Source organism: Notamacropus eugenii, chromosome 2, assembly GCF_028372415.1.
Source record: "Notamacropus eugenii isolate mMacEug1 chromosome 2, mMacEug1.pri_v2, whole genome shotgun sequence".
NCBI lineage: Eukaryota > Metazoa > Chordata > Mammalia > Diprotodontia > Macropodidae > Notamacropus > Notamacropus eugenii.
The window spans coordinates 343,490,076-343,517,924 of NC_092873.1; the positions used below are offsets into that span (position 1 = coordinate 343,490,076).

General features: G+C 39.6%; 1 protein-coding gene across 4 annotated transcripts in view; it reads left to right on the top strand.

Annotated features, from left to right (window-relative positions):
* The window catches only part of ERN1 (endoplasmic reticulum to nucleus signaling 1), a 127,944-nt gene that overhangs the window by 23,156 nt on the left and 76,939 nt on the right, over positions 1-27,849 (top strand). For 2 of the 4 annotated variants that reach the window (XM_072645820.1, XM_072645819.1), the window contains exon 2: positions 12,654-12,774. In XM_072645820.1, coding sequence (XP_072501921.1) covers positions 12,654-12,774 — 121 coding nt within the window. Of the gene's footprint in view, positions 1-12,653; positions 12,775-26,543; positions 26,921-27,849 lie in introns of those variants that run through there. The other 2 variants (XM_072645822.1, XM_072645818.1) reach the window with 2 other exon arrangements.

A 27,849-nucleotide genomic window follows, 5' to 3' on the forward strand; every position in this document is an offset into this window, starting at 1 on the left:
GCATTGTGGGAGAGGTTTGTTTTTTTTTAAATTTTGGCTTGTTTGTTTTTATTTTAAAATTTTGATTAAAGTAGAAAGAAAACTGGCTCAAGAACCAAAAAGACTTGTATTCAGGTCTTACCTCTGAAGCTCACTGTCTGTAATGTGCAAGTCACTTAACCTGTATGAGTCTCAGTTTCTGTGTTTATGAAGTGAGGGACTGGACTAGATCACCTTTGAAATCTCTTCCAGCTCTGTTTAGATCTATTTTCTTATGTCTTTTCAGTTTTCTGAAGTCTCAGGTTGTATCTCAGATTTCTGTCCCAAACACTTTTTAAAAAAATGTTCCCACTCTATATAACTATCCATTGGTATTGGAGAGTTCTTAAGATTTTGAATTTTAGTATTATCTGAAAGAATCATAGAATTCCAGAATTCTAAAATTAGAGTTGGAAGGGACCTTAGTGGCCATCTAGTCCCACCCATTCTTGAGTCAGTCAGAATCTACAAATCTACTTGGGATTGATGAAGACTTTTTGACCCTGTTATGCCAGAGGCATTATCCAGTATACTAGTGAGACAACATGGCAAAATGGATAAAGTATTGGGCATAGAACCAAGGCCTACATTCAGATTCAGGATCTTACACTTACTAAGTAAATCAGTTAACTTCATGGGGTCCCAGTCAACTCCCAAGGACTTCAACTCAATTCAGTAAACATATTTAAAGCACCTACTATGTACTGAAGTGCTACTGTGCTACAGAAAGAGGCAATACAGAAAGAGGGGAATACAGAAAGAGGCAAAAGACAGTCCCTACCCTCAAGGAGCTTACAATCTACCTGTAAGTCACAGGTGGGTTGGTTTGGTATTGGTAATTTCCATTCTAGGAGTTCCCTATTCCAACACAGTAGGGAGGTAGTGTCTTATTAATGAAAGAAGCCATAGATTATGAGTGAGGAGATCTGTTTTAGTCTTGACTGCTATCAGCTACCTAGGTGACCTTGAGTAAGACTCTGTGAGCCTTGGTTTACACATCTGTAAAATAATTAGATTGGGCCAGTAGTTACCTTAGGCTGTGGTTTCCAAACCACTTCTATTGACTGTGCCTATCAGGAGAATATTTTTAATCATTATTTATATGAATTAATTTTATGTTAATAAATACTTTAGAAAGCACAACAAAATTTTTAGAAGATTGAGATAAAGATGAAATATTTCATTTTCGAGTCAATAGGGACACTGTGGAATTTATTAAGTAGGGAAGTAGCATGGTTAGACTAGTGCAGGTTCCCCATCCCTGGGAGAACTTTAGGAAAATAACTTTGGCATCTGGGATTGATTGGCATGGGGAGAGATATGAGGCAGAGAGACCAGTTAGGAAGTTATTTCAATATCCCAGACAAGATGATGAAGATCTGAAATTCTGAGTAGAGAGATGGGGACAGGGAGGTTGCAAAGGCTTTTGTGGAAAGTAGAAACAAGATTAGTAATGGCTTCAGTATTCGGGGTGAGGGAGAGTAAGGAGTTGAAGATGATACCAAGGTTGTGAAGCTTGATGACTGGGAGGATGGTGGTGTCCCAGAAAGTTCAAAAGAGGGTTGTATATTGGGGGAAAGATGATAGAATGAGATCTGTGAGGCAGATTGCAACTCATCCAGTCAGCTCATTCTGTGCACCTCACTTTGTCCCACCGAAAACGAAGAGGGTGGAGGTGGGTCTCATCATCTATTGGGGATGGCACCAGGCTATCCATGAGGAATAAGACTAGCATCCATGGGGTGATGGGGTGGGGGTGGGCATAGGATGTGGGTATGATGGAGGTAGATGAGGGAATATTCCCAAGGGCATCTGTCCAGATGCTGATGCTGTATCCAGGTTGAATTTAGGTTATAACCTTCCTGAGGGACCTACTCCAAAGCAGAAGGGGTGAGGATGGGAGTACAGTGATGAGAATAGATAGAATGGATATGGCCTTGGGGTGAAGGGAGTGTTGTGACTATAAAGGAGACAAGGCCTTCAACTTGTTCTTGCATGCATGTAGCATAGTGCCTGGTACTTCATAAATGCTTATCCCCTTCCCTTCCCTCTTTAAAGGGAAGATAACTATTATATTATTATACTTTAAATGGGTGGGCTCTGGAGAACAAGTGAGTATAGGACTTAGTCTCAGGTTTATCTCATAGTGTTTAACCTACAGAATAAGATTTGGTGACATATTGCAAATGAGGGCAGTGATTAATGTGAACCTGGCTGTGTTTGTAGATACTTTAGTGTAAACGGGAGCATTTGGCTTCTTTTTTTTAACTCAGGGATAGCATTTCATAGACTGTAGCATATTGTAGAGAGATGGGCAGATCAGATGTTTTATGTCTAATTTAACAAGGCACTGATGCTCTGAGAATTTAAACAGGAAAAATTTTGGATCTCACTAAGGCCAGAACCAGTTTTCTATAAAAAGAAGTTTGATTGACACTGTCAATTTTTAAAAATATCGTAGTCATTTTTGGATACATCAATCTATCACCACCCCCACTCCCACTTGTAACAAAAAACGACAAAGCAAAAAAACAGCTAAGTAAAAAATTCAGGGACTCTGTTTGACAAGGTATGCTATCCACACCCATAGTTCTCTTATCTTTCATTAGGATAATAGAGTTCAGATCTGGAGGGACCTTAGAGATTCCAACCTCATTTTACAAATCAAGAAACAAGCCCAGAAAGGGGAAATAACTTGCCATCTTACCCAGGTTAGAAACCTTCTAAGCTCTTCATTTTTTATTCAGAAATCTTTAATGCCGGAAACCACCCCCACCCCCCATAACTGTGTGGTGACACTGGAAGAAATTTATACACTTAGCCCTGGGGGCTCAAGAACCAGTTTGGCTGAAATAGGGAAAGTTGGCCAGTACAAGGCCTTCCTATCTAATCCTCAAAATTGACTGTGAATGGGTCTTTCTGCATGAAGAAAAAGGATTTTCATTAAAAATTTTTCCTTTTAATTACGAACTTGACAGATATCTACACAAATATTTCCCACTTCAAGGAAGCAAAAAGGGACTGCATATGAAACCATGACTCTCTACTGCACTTAGCTTCTTTTTTAAAAAGGTCTATTTTAGCTTCGCCCTATTAGCTCCCTGCTGGTCTTTGTTCCTTCTGAACCTCCAGCTCTCTTTGATTTCATTTGGATGTTTTCTCTTCCTTTTTTGGGGGAGGGGGGAGGTATTACGATCATTGGCCCCCTTCTCCACTCCCCTCCATAACAGACAAGCAAACCAAGAAAGAAATATGCACATTTTTTAGTGTCTGATCTATACCCTTCATTCTGTACCTCAGGTTCACCACCTCTCTATCAAGGGGTAAGAAGTATCCTTCATTAGCCTTCTGTAGTCCTGATTACTTAATATTGATCCAATCTTTAAGTGTTTATTTTTATAGTTTTTTATACATTTTTATAATAAAATATAATTTTTATATTTTTAATCCACAGTGTTTATTTTTAGTGTTTTATTTATCGTACAAATTGCTCTAATTTTGCTCACTTCACTCAGCAGTAGTTCACCCAATGTTCTTTTAGGTTTGAATAGATCGCTTTTGTCATTTAAATGAGGATTGTATGAGATAATATGTGTAAAGTGCCTACGTATTAAGATACTATGTAAATTTTGCTATTAGTATTTTTCAGCAATATTCTGTTACATTCCTCTGCCAAAATTTGTTTAGCCATTCCCCAGTTGACGGACCTCTACTTTGTATATAAAAAAAATATTACTACCAACGTTTTTGTGCATCTAGATCCTTTGTCAATGTCTTTGATCATGTTAGAGTATGCCTAGTAGTGGAATTGCTAAGTGAAAGTCAATGTAGTTCCATGTTCCTTTTTAAAGTGGTTAGATAAACGTACAGCTCTACCAGTGGTACAAGAGTGTGCCTGTTCTCCCACAGCCCTGCCAACAACTTCCATTTTCCTTTTTTGGTTGTCTTTGCCAAAATTATAGGTATGAGGTAGAAACTCAGTGTTATTTTAGTTTGCATTTTTTTATTACTAATGATTTTATGCATTCTTCCTTAGAGTTGGCTGATAACTTGCGTTTCTATTTGTTCATATTCTTTGACCACTTATCTGTTGGGGGGATGACTCTTATTCATATATTTGTATCAATTCCCTATACTACTTTATCAGAGAAATTTACTAGAAACATTTCTCCCTCTCAATTCACTGCTTCTCCTCTAAACCTGCTTTGGTCTTGTTTGTGCCAAATTTATTGAATTTTATGTCATCAAACAAAACCACTTGCTTTATCTCCTGTGCTCCTTTCTATCCCTTATTTGGGCAAGAAATCTCCACTCCATAGCTGTGAAAGTTATCTCCTTTCCTAATCCTTGAATTTGTTTATGATATGACTGTTTATATCTGTATCACTAACCACTTGTACTTTATTAGGATATGTGGTGTTAGATCAACCTCATTAATGTCACATTGCTTTTAATTTTTCTCACCAGTTTTTGTCAAATAGTGAATCCTTACTTGGAGTCCTTGGGTATATCTAATAATATTAGATTGCTCCGTTTGGTTGCTTAGAAGTATCATGTACCTAATCTATTGCACTGATCAATTCTTCTGTTTTTTAACCAGTAACAAATAATATTGATGTCTTGTATTTCATAGTATATTTTGAGAACTGGTACTGATAAGGTACCCTTTCTTTCCTACTTTTTTCATAGTAAAACTAAGGTTACTTGCCTTATTCAAATACTCCCCTTTTCAATTAGATATCTATGTGAGTTTGAATTTTTTTTCAGCTAAGAAAACATTGAATAGAATTGAATGCAGCAGCAAACAGAAGAATCTAGCTATATAATATTAAGCCAGATATTAAAGAGCTTTGCAATAGTATGTAAAACAATGCAATTCTTCTCACTAGTTACTTTGAAAATAGTTATTTTTCTTAAAAATATTATTGTATTAACATAATGGGTTTATTTGATATTTTAATGAATTAATATTTAAAATCATTCTACCAGTTTTAATTTCTGTTATAGTAAATATCAATGGATATAACACACATAAACAAAAGTTCTTTTAGGTCCTTGATAATTTTTAAAAATGTAAAGAGACCAAAACATTTTGAAAACAACTGCTTCCCTGAGGTGGCAAACTCTAAACCCACTGGCCACAAATTTCCAGCAAATGTCCTAGAACCGGGTTAAAAATATAACTGGGAAGTCTTTAACAAAATAAAATACAACACAGTATAGATAATGTTCATTTGTGGTTGTCCAAATCAATACAGCCAGTTGGAATCTAGCTTCCATTTGAGTTTGACTTTACTGCTAGAAATCCAACTTCATTAACAAATGAAAATGAAAAATGAGCTAGCCAAATTCTAGTCTTGTACCCGTCAAGGGAGATAGTTAATTGTGCCAGACCAAAATCAACAAAGATGCAAGTCAAACTTTCCCTGGTTTGGAAACCAGTTAAAGCTTGCCCTTTTCCTCTTTGCAACTGGTGGCTTAGGTCCACAGCAAACTTCACAATCAGTCATCTGACATCTTTGTTGACTTTCCTGCAAAGAGGGCTAATAGTTCTGTTAATGAATAGGAAACATATGGTGATTTTCTGAAGACTGGTGTTTTGTTGATTCTGAAGCCAAATGGTTCTTTAAAAAAAAACACAACACATTTATATTGCACTTACTATGTGTGCTAAACACCTTATAATTTTAACTCATTTGATCCTCACAACAATCCTGGGAGGTAGGTACTATTTTTATCCCCATTTTACAGATAAGGAAACTGAGGCAAACAGAGTAAATAACTTGCCCAGGGTCACACAGCTTATACGCATCTGAGGCTGAATTTAAACTCAGATTTTTTCAGACTTCAGGCCTTGCGCTGTGTCCATTGCCCCACCTTGCTGCCTCAGAAAGAAGGACCAAAACTTTGGCTGGGTAGGCCAGTTGGAAGTCAGTGAAACAGATTAAGGGATTAAGGAGCAAGAAATAGCTATTTTAAAAACTTGGGATATATATTTTTATTTTATTTCAAAAATTGGAATATATATCACTCTCACTGTCATGTTTCTGGCAGTCACTAATACTAATGGAGGTTTAGGCTACTTTAATGGGATGGCAACATTCTGAACAAGGCAGGGTTGGACTCCATCCACAATACTGTGTTCATTTCTGTGCACTGAACCAAATGGATTAACAAATGCATAACTGTTTGTGAATGAATTTTAGAAGGAACCTTGATAAATTGAAGTGAATCCAGAGGAGAATGATCGAGATGACAGAATCATGGGATTTAGAGCTGGAAATTACTTTAATTCCCCTTCCGCCCACTCCCCTTCTGCCTTGCCTTACAGATTTTACAAATTAAAAACTGATGCTTTCCCAAGGTCACATAAACAAACTATTCCTTCTCACATGCTGCTGTACGGTACATGAGGAAGTCACACAACCTTGCTCTGTGGGCGCACTACAGATTTTAAATGATCTAATCTCTACCTGGTCTTTACTATCACAGGGCAGTCTTTTTACTTCTTAATTATTCTCTATAATACTCCTCCAAGAAGATACTTTAAATCTCTTCTCTAACACCTCCTATAGCTCTCTTCCCCATACCTCCTTAAGATTACCCCATCTCAGATTTACTAAGAAAACGAGACCAATAGCCATGATACCCCTCTTCTCTCCCTTTTAACTTTTAAAAATTCCTTGACACCATCATCTCTTCTTGCTCCACTCTGATGGAGGTGATTTTTCTCTTTTTCAAGACCATTCTTTCTATTTGTAACATTGATCCCAATCCCTCCTGACTTATCCAGCATATCACCCCCATGATCATTGCCTTTCTGTTTTCCTAATCTACACTCTCTCTGACTAGTTGCTATTTCCCTGCTGTCTATAAACATTCTCAGGTTTCCCCCCAAAAACTAAAAACAACCTTAGGACTATCGCCTCTGGTTATTGTCTGAATTCTCTCCTCCCTTTTAATAGCTGAACTCCTAGAAAAATCAGCCTTCACTTTCTGCCCTCCCTCTTAGATCTGCCTTGCAATCTGATTTCTTTCCATCCACTTACTCAACTGAAGCTGCTTTCTACAAAGCTCCCAGCAGCCTCTTAATTGGTGGATCCAAAGACTTTGGCAAAGTCCTCTTCCTTTGACTTTCTTGTGGGTATCATGAAAAATGCAAAGGAATATTGATCTCACTGATGACTTAACGTTGGCCAAAACCCAAAACATCTGGGGCGGTTCTATTAGCTGACTATTGACCTGTTTGTATTACGCAATCAGCATGGTAGCTGTTTCCCAGAATTTAAGACAAAAATTAATAATTCTGTTTCTATGGAAAAGGCAGGGTTTCTGTGAAAATCCTGAAGAATGAGATTGAATCCTAGAGGAAACCTTTGCCATATTTGTTTATCCAAGGATTTGAGGATGACTCCAAATGAGACATCAGCCAGCTCAGTCTTAGCTTATCTATTTAATCACATGGGTGTGCTTTAGCCAGGCTTATTCTGTGTAAGCCACACATTTCACTAGTAGACTAAGTGGCACTATTCTGAGAGCATTGGGAAGTCCCAGAATCACAGGATTTTTTTAGAGCTGGAAAAGGACCTTAGGAGCCATCTAAGATATCTCTTGCATTTTACCAAAAAAAAAGATAAAAAAAGAAAGAAACAGGCTTAGAGAGGGGAAGTGGAATAATAAAACTCTCCTGGTCCTCCTCCCAGTCCAATGTTCTTTCCTTAAAAAAAAAAAAGTTTAATTCATGCCTTTTTTTTTTTACATGATAGCTATTTTTCAGATATTCCACCCCCTCTCCCAACTCTATTGTAACAAATAAGCAAAACCAACCCGTACAACAACTGCATTGGCCAAAGTATGAAATATTGTGCACCTGCAGTCTTGAGACTTCTCTAGTGACTTGGGGGAGGTGTTTCTAATTTTTTTTAAAATGATAGACCTCAGTTGTTAGTTTGGGATTTTATGTGTTTCCTTGTTTTTCATTAGGTCCCAATTCATTTTGTTTTCGTTGTTTAGTCATGTCTCACTCTTCACGACCCCGTGTGGTGTTTTCTTGCCGAAGACGCTGGAGTGGCTTGCCATTTCCTTCTCTAACTCATGTTATAGATGAGGAAACTGAGGCAAACAGGGTTAAATATTTTGCCCAGGGTCATGCAGCTTGTAAGTGTCTGAGGCCGGATTTGAACTCAGGAAGATGAGTCTTTCTGACGGCAGGTCCAGCACTCTATCCACTACACCACCAAGCTGCTCGTCCTGATTCATTACTTCCCATCTTAATGTTTTAAAATGCCAGCTTTGGTTTTTTCTTAGAAAAAAATTTTTACAGAGACAATGACATAACAATAATAGCCATTATTTATGTAGCACTTTAAGGTTTGCAATGCATTTTACAAATTTATCTCATTTTATTGTTACAGCAGCTCTGGAAGGTAGACGCTATTATTATCCCTGTTTTACAAATGAGGGAACTGAGGCGCAAAACAGTCACGTGATTCACCCAGGGTCCCACAGCTAGTGTTGGAGGCCACATTTAAATTCATGTCTCTTCTCACCGAATCATCATTGAGCTCCTTTTAGGAAATATTCATAGGATTATGGGGTCATGGATTTTTTTTTTTCCTTTACTGGTTTTCAGCAGGCTATAAGAGTAAACTAGTAGATGATGAGATTAACTAAGAATACCAGAGAATAGGTAAACTTACCGTGCCTTATCATTTAATCATCACTGTAAGGGAATAGAATGCAACAAGCATTTATTGTGCTCCTAATGTATGACAGGTACTATGGTAGGTACTAAGGATCCAAAAAAAACTAAATAATCCCTATTCTCAAGCAAATTTCATTCTACTGAGGGTGATGACTGGGTAGTGGTAGAGGGGAGTAGTTTTCAATTACCTCAAAGATTGTTTAATGAAATCTAAATTAAAAGGGTAAATGAAATGAGATGGTAAAGTCACTGGAAGTCATTCAATAAACATGAAGCACCTACTATGTGCTGCTATACTAAGCACTAGACTATACCTAGAGTAAACCCTCTAGAAACCAACCGTGTATTTGAAGTCAGTAGGATGTTTGTACAAAAATAGTGGTGGTAATTAATGGCTATCTTTTATGGAGCTCTTTTAAAGTTCACAAAGAGCTGTCTTCATAGTGTCCCAGGGCAAGTGGTAGTATATTCATTTGACAGATGAGAAAAACTGAGGTTCAGAAAGGTTAAAATAATTGCCCTGGGATCACATAGCTAGTAAGTAATCAATCTTGCACTTGAGTCTGAGTCCCTTGATTCCAAATTTGATATTCTTTCCATTACACCCTCTTGCCTGGTAGCTTTTCAGAATTTGCTAGAGTAAGTAGAGTTTTCTTCTCTTCTGATACTATGGAGGTCATTTGCCTGTCCCTTTAGCACTAGTGTCTTGTGGAATCATCCATCCCCTTCATCTCTGATCCTGACCCTAGGCACCATCCTCTATACCTCTAATGTTTGAGTCAATTTGGTGGGTTTTGCCTTAGGCCTTTTGAGCAGGTATCCATCCATAGGCTCATAAGTTTAGCACTAGAATTGCCCTTGAAGGCCATTTGGGCTTACTTCCTCATTTTACAGATGGGAACTTAGAAATTAAGGTCTAGTAGGAGTAGTAATGGTAGATAGTAAGTGAACTCAGGTGCCCGGACTTTAAACGTCCTCTTTCCATTATACCACATTCATTTGGTAAGAGGGAACGCTAATGTGGTGATGCCCTCACTTCCTTGAAGACTCTTAAGTTTTTTCTCTTGGGGAAATTTTAGACTAAGCCTGTTTTCCTAGCCCTACCTTTCCCCTACTTTCCCTCCTACATCTGTCATAGTGATACCATAGCTATCTCCCAGAAACTACTACCCAACGTGGCAGGATTGGCAACTCCTCACATGCCGCTGTCTGTTGAAGAGGATGAATCAGAATCCAGACTTCTAGCTATCAAAAGATTTACGGTCAGAATGTTCTAATTATTTGTTACTTGCATTTACATATATGTTAATTCAGTATCTGGCACATATTAGGTGCTTCAAAAATGTTATTGATTGGTTGCTATGTCAGTGTCAGTGGGAGAGCAATATTATCTACCAAAGTCAATGACTGAAGTCATATTTTATGGTAAAGCAATATAATCTGTTGCATGAAAAATGAGCCATAGATACGTCATAGAACCAAGACTTAGCAGGAAGCTTAGACATCAGTCACCTAGTCCAAACCACTCATTTTATAGAGAAGTTCCAGGACACACATGTGGTAGTAGTAATAGAAATCCAGATTTGAACTTGGGTCCTTGGATTTCATATCTTGTGTTCATGTCTCTATATCACTCCAAGTCAGTTAAGTACATTGATCCACACCTGAAAGGTCAAACAGGTACATCCCTTTTCCTCCAAGCATTTATATTCCGTTTTTCTTAGCTGTGCCAGCCCTCCTGATGGTTATTTAACCTTTTTTTTTTTTTTTAAATAAGGACAGAAAATGTCGTACTGACCTTCTAGTGCTGCCTCTTAATTCTTTGTACCTTCCCAGGTTCTGAAACACTGGAAAAGGTTAAAAGGATAAGAGAAGCTGCCAGTTGTGATGTGGTTTACAATGTCACCAAGGACATCGTGTTGAATCATCATCTCGGTTTGCTCTGAGTTGCTTAATCTGTATTTATCTGTCGAAACAGCTTTTTTTTTTATTTTGACAGTTGAGAAAACCACCTTAGCTAAAGGGATGATTGTTTCATTTCATTTCACCAGCCAACCATAGATAATTGATCAGCCTGGGGTTTCAGAATCTCTCAGTCTAAGCAGGGGTTTCTTGTTTTCTCACAAACAGTAGCACGATGCAGGTGCCATTTTTAAATGACAGACCATTTTTAGGTTTTGACTTGTGATGAGACCGTTTAGTAGCTTCTAATTAATTAAAATGTTGTAGGTGGATGTTGAAAGCTCATTTATTCTTAGGTCTAGATTCAAATTAAATGTATATTAAGCACCTTCTCTGTGTTGGTACTGTGCCAGGCCCTAGGGGAGATGGAAAGATGAAATCAGACGCAGATCTTACAGGCTAATGAGAAGAGAAGACATGTATTAACTATTAACTGTAAAACAAAGAGCTATGAGGTTTTCAAGGCTGGAGAGATCACTTGAAACCATCAAGATTTAGACGGTGGAAGGAGGATTAGTTTAGGCTCCATGGAGAAGGAAAACTTGGGCCTGGGTGTTGAAGGGACTTCTCTATGTAGCATCCCCTCACAGTAGCATGCCCTCTGTGCAAAATACTTAACTTGCACATAAGAGACAGTATTAGAAGGTCCAAGTAGGTCAGTTGTCTCAGTTTTTCATAAGAGTTTTAAAAAGAATTGAAAAATACTTTTTTATTTTTACAATTTTACTATAATTTGCCATAACTTCACCTATTTGTGCAAATTTATTTTTTAAAATTTAACTTGTTTTTTGTTATATTTTAAGTTCCAAATTGTCACTCTCCCTCCCTACCCACACTAGAGAAAGCCATTGTTTGACACAGATGTGTGTGTGTGTGTGTGTGTGTGCGTGTGCACATGCACACTATATCTATGCACATTTTTATTTATCAGTTTTTTCCTCTGGAGAAGGATAGCATCTTCCTTCATAGGTCCTTTGCAACTGTACTTTTAAAAACATTTTTAAAAAACATTAAAAAATAATTACAAATATGTATTATAATTTTACTTTGAAATAAAAATTTCCATCCTACTATCTCTAGTATGTGCAGATATACTGTACATTGACTGTTATTTAGATGTAACTTATTTCCTTTGTAAGCTTATGTATTTGATTCCATACATTTAAACTCATATTTCTGAGACAGCTAGGCAGCTGAGGCAGCTAGACTGTGTACTCGATAGAGTGCTGGGCTTGGAGTCAGGAAGACCTGAGTTCAAATCCAGCTTCAGACACTTATTAGCTGTGTAACCCTGGGCAAGTCACTTAACTTCTGTTTGCCTCAGTTTTCTCACCTGTAAAATCGGAATAATAACAAGGGGCTTTGGATTAAATGAGATAATATTTGGAAAGCACTGAGACCTGGAATACAGTAGTTGCTAAATAAATGCTTATTCCCTTCCCTCTCACCTCCCCTTCCTGGTTTTTAAGGCTATGGTTCAGAGCTTAGCAAAATGCTTTACAGAGAGTAGGTTTCTAGCAAATACTTGCTAAATGAATAGATTCTTGAATTCTGTGGCCACTGCAAGATGATTCCCTTTTAGCTAAGGAGGTAACACATAAATAAAGGCAAGGGGAAAATGAGAGAAACTTAGAACCCTTTTCCCCCTTCTGTTCCAGTGGTTGTTAACCAGTGACTGCCTCAGTTTCCCCACTCTAGTGGCACCACTTCGTGAACCCAATTTCATATCTTCATGGAGTGCTTGAAAGGTTCTTCCTTCCCCTGTCAGTCACTGAACATTTATTAAGCACCGACTATGTGCCAGGAATCATGCTAAGTGTTGTAGAAAGGAGTTTGTCTATCATTAAACTGGCCAGCTTTTAGCTTTAACATTGGAAGTTGGGGGTGGGGGTGGGGAAGAGGCTGTGACTTTGTGATGAGTCAAAATGAAGAAGGGGGCTTATGAAATGTTTTCTCCCTGCCCTTTCAGAGTTTTGGAAGTACCAGCACTGTGACCCTTCCTGAGACCCTGCTGTTTGTTTCGACTTTGGATGGAAGTCTGCATGCGGTGAGCAAGAGAACGGGCTCAACGAAATGGACTTTGAAAGAAGGTAATTTGGAGTTCGTCCCTGGGATGAGATGGGCATTTTGTTGGACTGCTGGGAAAAAAGTAAACAGTGGTAAACCAAAGATGCTTCATAAAGGAGAAAGGGAATGGTGGTCAGGAGATGGAAAAGTACTGAAGATGATTTAACAGTAGTCAGCTTTGGTTTAATCACTGTCTGGTGCATGCAAAATTGTATGCATAGCATATTTAGAATGCGATTGATTCTGTTTGCTTCTGTCTAACCTTTGTGTTTGTGTAACTACTACTGTGGCTTTTTAAAATAATAGGTTTGTCTAGTTAGATTTTATAAAAGTGCTTTTAATTTTTTTTTCAAAAAATTTGTTTATTTATTTTTAGTTTTCCACGTTCATTTCTACAAGATTTTGAGTTCCAAATTTTCTCCCCATCTCTCCCCTTCCCCCACCCCAAGACGCCATACATTCTGATTACCACTTCCCCCTATCTGCCCTCCCTTCTATCACATTCCTCCCTTCTCTCATTCCCATCTCCTCTATTTTCTTGTAGGGCCAGATAGATTCTATACCTCATTACCTCTATTTCTTATTTCCCCGGTTGCATGTAAAAACAATTTTTAACATTCATTTTTAAAACTTTGAGTTCCAACTTCTCTCCCTCCCTCCCTGCCCATCGCCACTGAGAAGGCAAGCAATTCAATACAGGTTATACATGTGTAGTTATACAAAAGACTTCCATAAAAGTCAGGTTGTAAAAGACTAACTATATTTTCCTCCTTCCTATCCTGCCCCTCATTTATTCTATTCTCTTTTGACCTTGTCTTTCCCCAAAAGTATTTACTTCTAATTACCCCCTCCTCCTATTTGCCCTCCCTTCTACCATCCCCCCTCACACCCCACTTATCCCCTTCTCCCCTACTTTCCTGTAGTGTAAGATAGATTTTCACACCAAATTGAGTGAACATGTTATTCCCTCCTTAAGCCAAATGTGATGAGAGTATGCTTCACTTTTTCCCTCTCACCTTCCCACTTTCCCCTCCATTTAAAAAGCTTTTTCTTTCCTCTCTTATGAGAGATAATTTGCCCCATCCCAATATATTCTTCTCTCACCCCTTAATTTTATTTTTTTAGGTATCATCCCTTCCTCTTCAACTCACCCTGTGTCCTCTGTCTATATGTATACAATCCCTCCAACTACCCAAATACTGAGAAAAGTTTCAAGAGTTACAAATATTGTGTTTTCATGTAGGAATGTAAACAGTTCAACTTTAGTAAGTCCCTTATGATTTCTGTTTCCTGTTTACTTTTTCATGTTTCTCTTGATTCTTGTGTTTGAAAGTCACATTTTCTATTCAGCTCTGGTCTTTTCATCAGGAATGCTTGAAAGTCCTCTATTTCATTGAATGATCATTTTTTTCCCCTGTAGTAATATACTCAGTTTTGCTGGGTAGGTGATTCTTGGTTTTAATCCTAGCTCCTTGAACTTCTGGAATATCATGTTCCAAGCCCTTCAGTCCCTTAATGTAGAAGCTGCTAGATCTTGTGTTATCCTGACTGTATTTCCACAATTGAATTATTTCTTTCTGGTTGCTTGCAATATTTTCTCCTTGACCTAGGAACTCTGAAATTTGGCTACAATATTCCTAGGAGTTTTTCTTTTCGGGTCTCTTTCAGGAGGTGATCTTCTAGTTCTAGTTCTAGAATGTCAGGGCAGTTTTCCATGATAATTTCATGAAAGATGATGTCTAGGCTCTTCTTTTGATCATGGCTTTCAGGTAGTCCCATAATTTTTAAATTGTCTCTCCTGGATCTATTTTCCAGGTCACTTGTTTTTCCAGTGAGATGTTTCACATTGTCTTCTATTTTTTCATTCCTTTGGTTTTGTTTTATAATTTCTTGATTTTTCGTAAAGTCATTAGCTTCCATCTGCTCCATTCTAATCTTTAAGGAATTATTTTCTTCAGTAAGCTTTTAGATCTCTTTTTCCATCTGGCCAGTTTTGCTTTTTAGGGCATTCTTCTCCTCATTGGCTTTTTGGATCTCTTTTGCCATTTGGGTTAGTCTATTTTTTAAAGTGTTATTTTCTTCAGCATTTTTTGGGTCTCCTTTAGCAAGCTGTTGACTCCTTTTTCATGATTTTCTTGCATCACTCTCATTTCTCTTCCCAATTTTTGCTCTACTTCTCTTACTTGATTTTAAAATTCCTTTTTGAGCTCCTCCATGACCTGAGACCAATTCATATTTTTCTTGGAGGCTTTGAATGGAGGAGCTTTCACTTTGTTGTCTTCTGTTTTCATGCTTTGGTCTTCCTTGTCACCAAAGTAGGATTCTATAATCTGATTCTTTTTACGGTTTTTACTCATTTCCTCAGCCATTTGCCTGACTTTTGAGCTCTTTGTCAAGGCAGATCTCTGCTTCCAGTGGGGTTGGTGAGGCATACTGTCAGCCGCTCGATCCCCCAACAGTCTGTGGGCCTAGAGCTCCAGAAACAGTCATGCCTCTGCCCCTGCTGCTGCTGTGGCTCTGTGAGCTCCTCCAACCCCTCCCCGCTCTGCTACCCTGGGGCGGGGGTTGGATCATTTCCACTCTCCTGCACTGATCCCACAGGCTTTTCCCACTGACCTTCCAATTTGTCCTCAGCGTTTTGGGGTCATGGAGTCTGAAAACCACCACAGGTGTGAGAGACTGGTGAGACTGAATGTCTCCCCAAGGCCTGCTCAGTTCCCTGCTGTGCACTTGTGGCCTCCACTGGACTGCACTCTGCTCCCAGTGTGGTGTGATAGACACTTCCCAGCAACCTTCCAGGCTGTCTTGGGCTAGATTTGCTTCATTCCATCATTCTGTGGGTTCTGCAGCTCCAGAATTTGTTTAGAACTGTTTTTTACAGGTATTTGACTGGGCTTGGCGGCAGCACTTTAGAAAGTGCGTGCTGTTATTCCACCATCTTGCTCTGCCCCTTTTAATTTTTTAAAATATATTTTATTCCTGCTTTTTTTTTTTGCCCTTTATAGTGTTATCATTTCACAGACTTATTAGCTGGGTGACCCTCAACAAGAGACTTGTCTGTCTCTCGAATTCCTTTTGAATCATCATCTTGACTTGCTCTGAGTGGCTTAATCTCCATTTATCTGTCAAAACAGCTTTTTTGGGTGTGTGTGTGGGGGGGGGGAACGCGGATCATAATACCACCTATCTCTCAAAATTTTGTGAAGTCAAAATGAGATAATATTTGTAAAGCACTTAGCACAATGCCTGGCACGTAGGTTTTGTTCATGACCCTGTTTTGGGTTTTCTTGGCAGAGATACTGGAGTGGTTTGCCATTTCCTTCTCCAGCTTATTTTACAGATGAGAAAACTGAGGCAAACAGGGCTAAGTGACTTGTCCAGTAAGTGTCTGAGGCTGAATTTAAACTCAGGTCTTCCTGATTCCTGGTGCTGTATCCATTACACCACTTAGATGCCCATTTGGCACATAGCATAATACTTATTTCCTTCCTTCCTACATCCTTCCTTTTTCTCTTCATTTCTACTTTATTTCCTTCCTTTCTTGTTCTCCTTGTATATACTTAAGTAAAACAAACACATGGACCACGTTTGACATTGTGTGCCTCATTTCATACCTGTAGTCTGCCACCTCTCTCCAAAGAGGAGGTATGTTCCGTCAGTCCTCCCAAGGCAAGGTTGGCCATTACAATGACCTGAACTCCTGTTTCTTTTAGCACTGTTTTCTTTTACATTGTTGTGGTCATGGTATATGTTGTGCTCTTAGTTCTGCTGACGTTGTTCTTTTTCACTTCCTTTCCCAAGCTTTTGAAAATGTCAGTGCAACGATATTCAATAATATTAATGTACCACTATTCCTTCAACCATTCCCCAGTCAATGGGCTCCCATTTTTGTTTCCAGAGATTTTTTTTGCTATCACAAGAATGTTGCTGTAAATGCCTTGCTACCTATAGGACCTTCTCGGGCATATGCCTAGTAATAATGCCAGGGTCAAAAAGGATAGGAACAGTTCAATGACATTTCTTGCATCATTCCAAATTGTTTTGTTTTCTTTTAAAATTTTTGTTGATCTTGTCAGTTTTTATACAACCTTCATTTCCAAATATGTCTCCTCATCCCCTAGTGCAAAGAACCATTCCTTTTAATGGAAAAGAAAAAGATAAGGGGGGGAAAAAAGCAGTTGACTGAAGGATCAAAAGTAAAATAGAGCTTGTTGTGTTTAACTTAGCTTTCTTTAATTTTCCGTCTTTTAAACCTATCCGTATAACTGTGGTGACATTTAGAGATGTTTCAGAGAAATGGGAGAATTATATTCGATCCATGGAGTTGTTTTCCTAAGAAAAGTCATGCCAGGCCTAGGTTTAGGGGCTTTCAGAATATTCCCCAATCTTGGCCCCAGGCAGTGGTCCATTCAGGCTGTTCTTTTGTTCTTTCCCTCCCCAGCTCTGATCTCTGACTACTTACCTTTTTAAGCACAGAGAGTGTTCTTTTATAAAAAAAAAAAAAATAAATGTCCTTATTGGCATTCTCAGAAGAAAAACATTTACAAACTTCAAAAAGTTGCTGACCATCCCAGTTGCCACCCATATGTCTGATGAAAGAGGGACTTGCCTGATCTCTTGCTTCATGATGCTGGTGGTCTTAGGTGGTCTCGGTGGTCCTAGTAAACAAAGTTACTAATCTTAGTAACAAGTTCCTATTAGTAAACTAAACAAGTTACTAAATTAAAACAAGTTACTAACTAGTAAACTAAATTAGTAAACAAGTTACTAATTAATAAAAATTGCAAATATTCTTAAGGATGAGTGCCCAGGGAAAGGCTGTGCACAGACCTCACTTATATCACAGTGGTGTGAGCAGCCTCTGAGTTCTGAATTGTGTTAACATGTGCTCTTCGTTAGACATGAAAACCTTTTGACAGTAGTCCAACTATACTGGATTTACTTCTTTTGATTTTCTTTCTCTGCAAAAGGTTGAAAATCATGCCCAAAAGAGTGACATGGGGACATCTTTTTTTTTTTTTTAAATTTGATCAGATCTGTGATTTTTAGAGTTTCCTACGAGAACCTGCCCTCTACCAATACAACTGGTACCTTCTTTGAAATTTAAGATTTTAGCAAATTGAAACACTGAGATGTTCAGTGATTTGCCTGGGCCATGCAGGTGGTATGTTTCAGAAGGGAGTCTTGAGCCCAGGTCTTCCATCAGAATATTTCAAAGTGTTCTCTGGCCAAATAAATTTCACACAGTGAGAAAGCCGTGGAGGAGAGAAAAACAACACATAGGGTTTCTTCTTTTCTTTAGGCCTAAGCCAGGGTGTTCTATCCATAAAGGATGAAAATAAGTTGGAAAAAGGAAAGGAATCTATAGAGGTAGATTATATGCGGATATGTGTGTATATATATATATATATATAAAATGTATATGTATATATATGTATGTATGTGTGTGTGTGTGTGTGTGTGTGTGTGTGTGTGTGTGTATATATACACATATACTTATACTGATGAATTCCTCCAGAATTCATCTGAAGGTTGGTTCCTCCAGAAACTAGGGGGAAGCTTGGGAACCAGCCAGAGGAGAGTAAACCCATTTTTTCATACCAAACAGTCATCACATTTTTAAAAAAGTACATCCACAGTTCTGTATTAGTATTTTACAGGGAGAAAATCTCTCTAACGTCGACATTTTCTCCCAGCACCTTCTCTGTTCGTCCAACAAAAAGCTGCAGTTTTTAAAGAAACTACTACAAACATCTTCCCCAGTGCAAGGCATACTATTATTCACCCAAATACCTTGCGCACTGCCCTTGTGTCTCCTCTTGTTTACTATACTCAGCTCAACATAGTAATTTTCTTTCTTTGAGATTCCAGAGCTTGCCTCTTAAAGGAAGAATTTGAGAAACCTAATTAAGGCCCATTGACATGAGTGAAGGTTTCACTTATTCCTGATTTCATTTTTTCTAGGAGAAGAAGCTGAGTATGCCAGTTGGTTTTAACCACACTTAACCCAGGTTGTGTCCCGGATGTGGCTATGCTGATGTGTATTTCTTAGTATTTTGAACCTACTTGGTGTAGCCTTTCCAAGCAATGAAGCTGTAAATCTCATAAAATTTGCTTTTAAAAGCAGGGAGCATTTTTAGACTGAGATGTCTGCTTGGAGTAGAATGTGTCAGGTCTGTGATATGTAGCAGAAGAGGCAGCATTTCTTACTTAGCTCTGAGGGGCTTGTTGTGCTATGGAGCTGAAAGGTACCTCTACGCCTTCCACCTGTTGCTCCTGGTTCTGCCCTCTGGGGGCCAGGCTGACCCTTCCTAGCAACTCCAGTTCCTTTGTATGTTTTCACTTTCTTGAATGGTACTGGGATAATAACAGAAGCCAAACTCAAATTTTAACGAGTGCATCAGAATTGGAAGGTGTTTAAACTGCTGCTTCAAAACATCTCTTCAGGAAGCCCTTGTCTTGAAAATGGATATGGATGCCTGTGCCCCTTGAGACTCTGAAACTGAAGACTACAGGGAGTGCTAATGTTCCAACTCAGGGTAGCTGGACAGTGCAATGGATAGAGCTTCTGGACTGGAGTTATAGGAACACCTGAATTCAAATCTGGCCTCAGGCAATTACTAGCTGTGTGACCCTGGGCAAGTCACTTAACCCTGTTTGCCTCAGTTTCCTCATTTGGAAAATGAGCTGGAGAAGGAAATGGGAAATTATTCCAGTACCTCTGCCAAGAAAACCCCAGATGGGGTCATGGAGAGTCGCACATGACTGAACAACAGATCTTGCTCCAACTCACTGGAACACACTCTAGAGTAGTCAGAGCATAGAGAGTCAATTTAATGATTCTCAAAAACTGATGCTGTGGGTTTTATTCTTGAGTCTCCAAGTTGACAGTTTTTCCCTTTAGTTAAACAGTCAACAAGCATTTATTAAGCTCTGACTATGGTAGCGAACACTGTGTTCATCATTGGGTATACAAAGAAAGCCACAGAGAAGTCTCTCTAGCACATACTTTTATCTGTCAATCAGATGTATTTCCTTTCTCACAATTGGAGGTCACTTTCAACAACAGTGGCGGGTTCCCTCTACTATGGAGCTTTGGTTTAATTGTTTTTTGGAAACTAAATATGAATTCTTAAATCTCACTGCACTCTTTCTGAGCAGTCACTGAATATGCAGGAAAGAGTACTGGACCTGAAGTCAGGAGGGCTTGGGTTCCAATCCTGCCTTTGACACTTAATACCTGGGTGATTGTGAGCAAGTTATATATTCTCTCTGAGTTTCAGTTTGCTCATTTGTAAAGGAGGGACAGTAATAGAGCCTGCTTCACTGGTTTGTAGTGAGGATCAAATTAGATAACATATAAATTGTTTTGCAAACTTAAAGCATTATATCCATTTTGGGAGGCTGTTATTTATGTAACTAAAGAAATTTTTCTTGTTATTGTTCACTTATTTCAGTCATGTCCAATTCTTGATGACCCAGTATGGGGTTTATTGGCAGTTACTGGAATAGCTTGTCATGTCCTTCCCCAACTCATTTTACAGATGAGGAAACGGAGGCAAGCAGGGTTAAGTGACTTATCCAAGATCACACAGCTACTGAGTGTTTGAGGCCAGATTTGACCTCAGGTTTTTCAGATTTCAGGCCTGGCACTCTATCCATTGTGCCATCTAGCTGCCCAGTAAGTGCTGTTATTAGTTAACTGAGGAAATACCAGAGTGCCCTTTATGTGTGATGACTGCTTGGGTTGGGAAGTTAAAAGACTTTGATTACTGTTGGGCCTGACAGAAGGCTTCCTTTACTGGCAATAATAAAATAAAGTTGTTCATTTTGTTCATTGCTGCCTTAATGTCTCCGCCCCACCTAGTCAGTCTGGAATATCTTTGCTGTCCCTTGATTAATATGTAGATAAATTTGGTGATTTAGAAAGAGGGGAGATTCAGAACTGTATGAAATCTTTTTTTTTCCCCAAAGGAAAGCTGTTTTCCAGCATCCAAACATTTTATGTTTGGCATAAAAGGGCCCCAGATGATTAATGGAAGACATATCCTCACCTGATTTATCTTAGGAGTCAGACAGCAGTGAGCTCTGTTCTTCTGGCCTAATCATTAATTTTCTCTTTTCAAACCTCTTTGAGAATCTCCACTCATGTGAAGTAAAATAATCTTTGGTTCGGAATTTCTGTGTTTTGAGTGGCCTGGATGTCCTACACAGTTATCTAGGCAGTCAGTCAACAAGCATTTATTAAGTGCCTACTATGTGCTAAGTGATGAAGATACAAAGAAAACTAAGGCTGTACAGTGTAAGAGAAAAGACTAGGATCAAAGATTGAGTCCTTTAGAAGATATTGGGGTAAGGGTATAATGTTTTTAGAAGGTAAGGACTAGGTTTCTTTTCCTTCTGTTTTTTGGTCTTTGTATCACAATGCCTTAAACATAGTGGGCAACTTATAAATGTTTCTTGGATTGAGTTGGAAATGTAGGAAATTGTGTGGGCCCTGTCACTTTAAGGGGCAGACTTTTGAAGAAGAGGATTCCAGTCATAATGATCCAAAAAAGAGATGAACTTTGACCCATTCTCTCAGGATGAATTCTCGTACAATCTTATTGTTGTAGAATCACAGGGTTGGAAAGGACCGAAGAGAGGTCATCTCATCCAACCCCCATCAGAAGCACGAATCTCCCTCCAACATCCCCAGAAAGTGGCCCTCTGGCTTCATTTGGAAGTCCTCTGCTCTTGATGAGTGACCTTCTGGACAGCTCTCCCCCAGGATGCCTTTTTCCCCCTCCAGCTGAGTTGTGCTCTGCCTCTCAGCAGCTCTTGCTCTGCTCCTACTCCTCCTTCCTCCAGCCAAGGAAAACAAGCTAAAAATCTTCAGTTCCTTCCACTGTTCCTCATAAGAGTTTAAGCCCTTCCCCACCCCCTTCCCCAACATTCTGGCTGCCCTTCCCTGGACACCTTCCAACTTGTCAGTGTTCTCAACCCTTCCTCTTGTTGTGGTAGATGTGATTCCTAATGTGTCTTGGTTGCCTTTCATATATTCAGTATATAACTATGGAGAGATACTGAAGGGAAGAAGGATCTTTCTTGTCCTTGTCATGTGATTTCAGCCAAAGGGAGGGAGGCTGAGGAAGGTGATGCAGTGAGTAAGTGCTAGACTTGGAGTCAGGAAGACCTGAGTTCAAATCCCATCTCAGACATCTAATAGCTGGGTGACGCTGGGCAAGTCACTTAACCTCATCTGTGAAATAGAGATGAGAATAAAAACCTCCTATGGGTATTTTGAAGATAAAATGAGATAACATCTAAAGTGTTTTGTAAACTTTAAGGGGCTATGTAAATGTGATTTATGATTATTATCAAAATTCTTTATCTCTTTTCTCCTTGAAAGGATTTTTCTGAGCTTTCCCTTTCTCACATTTACCTCCTGATTCCTGGCTCATGCACCAGAGAAATAATTTGCTTCCTTTTTGTTGCTGTTGAAGAATGGAAAAGGATGTTTTATTAGTGGGTTGTGAGAAAGGCCTGTTCTTTGCTTTGCTGGTCCTTGAATATGGGAAGGATTCTCTTAAAGAAGGGATTCTGAACCTTTGTTTGTATCCTGGACCCCTTTGGCAGTCTGGTTAGTTAGCAGGAATTTATTAAGTACCTACTGTGTGCCAGGTATTGTGCTAAGTGCTAAGGATACAAAGAAAGGTAACAATGGCCCTTGTTCTCTAGGAGTTCAGTCTAGCAGCCTGTGGACCTCTTCTCAGGGTAATGGTGTGAAGGGAACAAAACAGAGCACATGCTGTTACAGAGAAAACTAATTTTATTGAGATATAGAGGGAAGGAAGGAAGGAAGGGAGAAGGAGGGAGGAAGGAAGAAAGAAGGGAGGAAAGGATGAAGGAAGGAAAGAAGGAAGGAAGGAAGGAAGGAAGGAAGAAAGGAAGGAAGAATCACCTACCCAGCAAAACTGAGTATAATACTTCAGGGGAAAAATTGGTCTTTCAATGAAATAGAGGATTTTCAAGTATTCTTGATGAAAAGACCAGAGCTGAAAAGAAAATTTGACTTTCAAACACAAGAATGAAGAGTACCATGAAAAGGCAAAGAGAAGTCATAAGGGACTTACTAAAGCTGAACTGTTTACATTCCTACATGGAAAGACAATATTTGTAACTCTTGAAACATTTCAGTATCTGGGTACTGGGTGGGATTACACACATACACACATGCACACACGCACACATACATAGAGACAGTGCACAGAGTGAATTGAAGAGGATGGGATCATATCTTAAAAAAAAAAATGAAATCAAGCAGTGAGAGAGAAATATATTGGGAGGAGAAAGGGAGAAATTGAATGGGGCAAATTATCTCTCATAAAAGAGGCAAGCAAAAGACTCATTAGTGGAGGGATAATGAGGGGAGGTGAGAGAAAAACATGAAGTCTACTCTCATCACATTCCACTAAAGGAACGAATAAAATGCACACTCATTTTGGTAGGAAAACCTATCTCACAATACAGGAAAGTGGGGGATAAGGGGACAAGCAGGGTGGGGGGGATGATAGAAGGGAGGGCATGGGGAGGAGAGTGCAATTCGAGGTCGACACTCATGGGGAGGGATAGGATCAAAAGAGAATAGAAATAATGGGGGACAGGATAGGATGGAGGGAAATATAGTTAGTCCTATACAACACAACTATTATGGAAGTCATTTGCAAAACTACACAGATTTGGCCTATATTGAATTGCTTGCCTTCCAAAGGGAAGGGGTGGAGAGGGAGGGAGGTAAAGAAGTTGGAACTCAAAGTGTTAGGATCAACTGTCGAGTAATGTTCTTGCCACTAGGAAATAAGAAATACAGGTAAAGGGGTATAGAAAGCTATCTGGCCCTACAGGACAAAAGAGAAGATGGAGACAAGGGCAGAGAGGGATGATAAAAGAGAGAGCAGATTGGTCATAGGGGCAATTAGAATGCTTGGTGTTTGGGGGGGGAGGGGACAAAAGGGGAGAAAATTTGTAACCCAAAATTTTGTGAAAATGAATGTTAAAAGTTAAATAAATAAATTTAATTAAAAAAAAAAAAAGAAAGGAAGGAAGGAAGATGGATAGAGCACTGGTGTTGGAGTCAAGAGGACCTGAGTTCAAATGTGGCCTCAGATGCTTACTAGCTGTTTGACCCTGGGCAAGTCACTTTACTCCAATTGGCTCTGAGAGGGAAGGAGGGAGGGAAGAAAGGAAGGAAGGAAGGAAATTTCAGGTGGCACATGCCTAGAGACTGAAGCTGGTAGATTGCCTGAGTTTAGGAATTCTGAGCTGCACAAGACCTAAATCTATTCTCTTTGTGTCCTTACTAAATCAGGTGAACCCCTGATAAGGTGGTGGGTGGGCAAACAGGCTGCCTAAGAAGGAGTGACCCTGTGCAGGTCTGCAGTGGCATGAGTCAAAGTTTGAGTGCCACTTAGTAGTGGCACATGTAGTTGTCAACTCCTAAACAGAATTGTGTTCTCTTGGAAGGCAGAAGTGGTAGCTGCTACTTCTCTTTTTTTATGTACAGCTTTGGGCATGATGCAAAGTAGATATTTATAATTCTAGAATGTTAGAGTAGGAAGAAACATTAGAGATCATCTAGGCCCAACTCGTTTGATGGTGACAAGGGGATTTGTTTAATTGTATTCAACATAATAAATACTTATTAAACACACACTCTGTGCCAGATGCTGTGCTAAGTCCTGGGGATATAGTCCCTGCATGCAAGGAGCTCTCATTAGATTGGAGAGAGATGTGATTGTTGATCTCCCTCCAAATCTGACACCTTATGGTGGTGTAAAGATGTCGGTGACTTCTCTTATGAAAAACTGAGGAAACACAAGCCCTGGTACCTGCTGTCCAGTTGAGGACTCACCTGAGGACCAGCCTAGTGAATTTAGGAAAGGCTCATTACTAGATTGGCTCCAAGGTGATATCTTTTGGACCCCAGCAATTCTTGCTGTACTGCTAATTGTTATTTATGATTTAATATTTTATTTTTTCCCCCAATTACATGAAAAAACAACTTTTAACATTTGTTGGATTTTTTTTTAAAACTTTAAGTTCCAAATTTTCTTCTTCCTTCACTCTCTCCCTCCCTAATACTGCTGATTTCTGCTGCTGCTAAATTAGAGATTAAAGGGAATTCTGGCCTGTTTCATTGGAGGGGAGTTTGAACTCCCAGATCCATGAAGTGTTCAAAACATGATTGTTGAAGTATATAAAAAAAAGATGTCTCTCGTGCCTGGGTGACCAGCATTGCTCATTGTATTTATTCACTAATCGATAGAACTGGAGGTAACCCTCTGTGAAGTTTTCTCCCCCTCCTAGTCCCCTACCTCCACCCCACCCCTCAGTAAACTTAGAAAATTTGGGTTTGACTGTTTGCCTTTTCATTCATTCAGTTTGTATTTAATTAGGGTCTCCTATATGCTAGGCACAGTGCTAGGACAGAAGTTTAGGGATATATAGATTTAAAAAAGAAAGCAACCTAGTCCCTGACCTCAAGGTGCTTATATTCTATGAGGGAGTGGAGGGAAATATTTTGCTATGGAGTCATTTCAGCTGTGTCTGACTCTTTGTGACCCCATTTGGGGTTTTCTTGGCAAAAATACTGGAAGAATGGTTTACTCTTTCCTTCTCTGGCTCATTTTATAGATCAGGAAACTGAGGTAAACAGGGGTGAAGTGACTTGTCCAGGGTCACAGAGCTAGTAAGTCTCCAAGGCCAGATTTGAATTTAGGAAGATGAGTCTTCCTGACTCTAGGATGAGCACTCTATCCACTCTACCACCTAGTTGCCTAGTTAATCAAATAAAAGCAATTAATTAAAAGAAAACAATTAACTAGGATATAAAATTAGGTAATCAGATTTCGAATTGGAACAAAGATTAGGGACTTTCTAAGTTGGGGGTGGGGGAGAGAGTGAACAGGTGTAGCTCCCTGAAATCAGAAAAAGAGGTATCCCACTCTCCTCAAGTTTGGGTGTTCATCCAAGGAACAAAGAAACAATAACTGATTGAACAGCACAGGGCCAGTTTTTGGAAAAGATGTGTAGGTTGTTGAGTTGTATAACTGTGAAAAAACTATTTGCATCAATCTTTGGATCTGACTGGGTTTCTGGTCAGCATAACCTAGTTTCTTGATTGAGTCTCTAAGCAGCAGGTAGAGCCATGCAGGCTGGGTTTAAACAGTGCAATAATGTTTTCTCACAATTCCCACAGTTGAATAAAGTTTTCTCACAATACAGAAGTTGGTCTAGACCCATCATTGAATTGGAAAGGTAGTGAGCTAGCTCCAGAATTAAGTCACAAGATGGAGTCTGTGGGGTTCACTCAATTCCCACTTGCTGTCCTAATCCTCAGCTCCCATTTTATTTGAGGCAACAGCACACATTTTTATAAACATATAAATAACATGTACACAATGAATGCAGGGTAGCTTTGCAAGTGTCATAGAAGCTTGAGAGGAGGTTGGAGGTGGGAAGGGCACAGACCCAGAAAGACTTCAGGGAGAAGGTGAAATCTGACTTGAATCTTGAAAGAAATTAGGGAATTCTTTGAGGAAAGGTAAGGAGGAAATGCATTCTAGGCATAAGGAAAGAACCAGTGCAAAGGTGTGGAGACTGGTGATGGAGAAGTTACATGAAAAATAGAAAGGCCAGTATGGCTGAATTTCAGAGTCTGTGGAGGGGAATAATGTGTGAGAAGACTGGAAAGGTAGAAATGGACTGGGTTCTGCAGAGCTTTAAGTGATAAACAGTGTTTATCTGATGCTGGAGGTAATAGGGAGCCACTGGAATTTATTAAGAAAGCAGGGGATTTGGGGGGCGGAATGCCATCTTGGCTCTTGGACAAACTCCTTTGGATACCTCTGAAAGGAAAATCTGACCAAATTTTGGAGGTGCGGAATCCAGTGGGAGGCAGACTGTGGCAGATTTGGAGCCCAGGACAGACTGAAAGGTCCACGGGAAGGATCTGTTCCACGGGGGTGTGCCCACAGTGCACAGGGCAGCCAGCGCAGCAGAGTGGAAGGGCCCAAGGAAACCTGAGAGCAGCAGGCAGAACCAGCAGACCCGAGCCAGTGAGAGCCACTGAGCGCCAGATATCAGCGCAGCAGTTCCTGAGACTTTCAGCCTGCAGATTAAACATCGGTAAGTCACCTACTTGAACTTCCGGGAGCTAGGATGGCAGAGTGATCAGTAAATGCTCTCTCCTCTCCTCTTGATGACCATGAAAGAACCATAAAATATTTCCCCAGAAAAGTCCTGGATCAGAGGGAACAGCAGAGGGGGCAAATAGTCTCATAACACCAGAGGCTGGGAAAATAGCTAAGGGGGATTCCTCCTACTGTGGCAGAGGCAAACCGGAAGGATAGAGAACCCAGGGCAGAGAAAACTCGCACTAGGACCCAGGCAAGCCTCAGCGCCAGGAGAGGAGCCCCAGGAGGGGTGGGAACCCACATGAGCATCGAGGGTTGCCTCAGCACTCCAGGGGAAACAGGAGGACAATAGGGCAGCTGGGATCACCATCCCCTGAGCTTGCCTTTGCCTCAGTTCAGCTGAGGAGATCTCCCATGACCAGACCACTCCTCCCCCACACTTAACAAGCTAATCCCAGGGCTGATGGGGAAACACAAAACAAAAACCTGCTCTTAGCTTTTTCACACAAGTCAGCTCAACACCAAGTTCTGCAGTTTCTAACTGAAAGAACCAGAAGCCACAACACACAATCAATATCATGAATACAAAAAAAGCAAAATAAGTGCAAAAAAACCTTAGAATCTTTCTGTGGGGATAAGGACCAAAACACAAATACCAAAGAGGTCAGAGCTGAGACTGTACTTCCGTCTGAAACTTCAGAAGGGACTATGAACTGCTCACAGGCACAAACAACTCTCCTGGAACAGCTGAAGAAGGAAATAGTAGAAAAACTGGCCGATGATTTTAAAATTATAAAAAACGAATTCACTGATGAGAACATCTCTTTGAAAAGGAAAATTGAACAAATGGAAAAGGAAGTTCAAAAATTAATTGGAGAAAATAACTCCCTAAAAGGAACAGTTGGTCAAATGGAAAAGGAA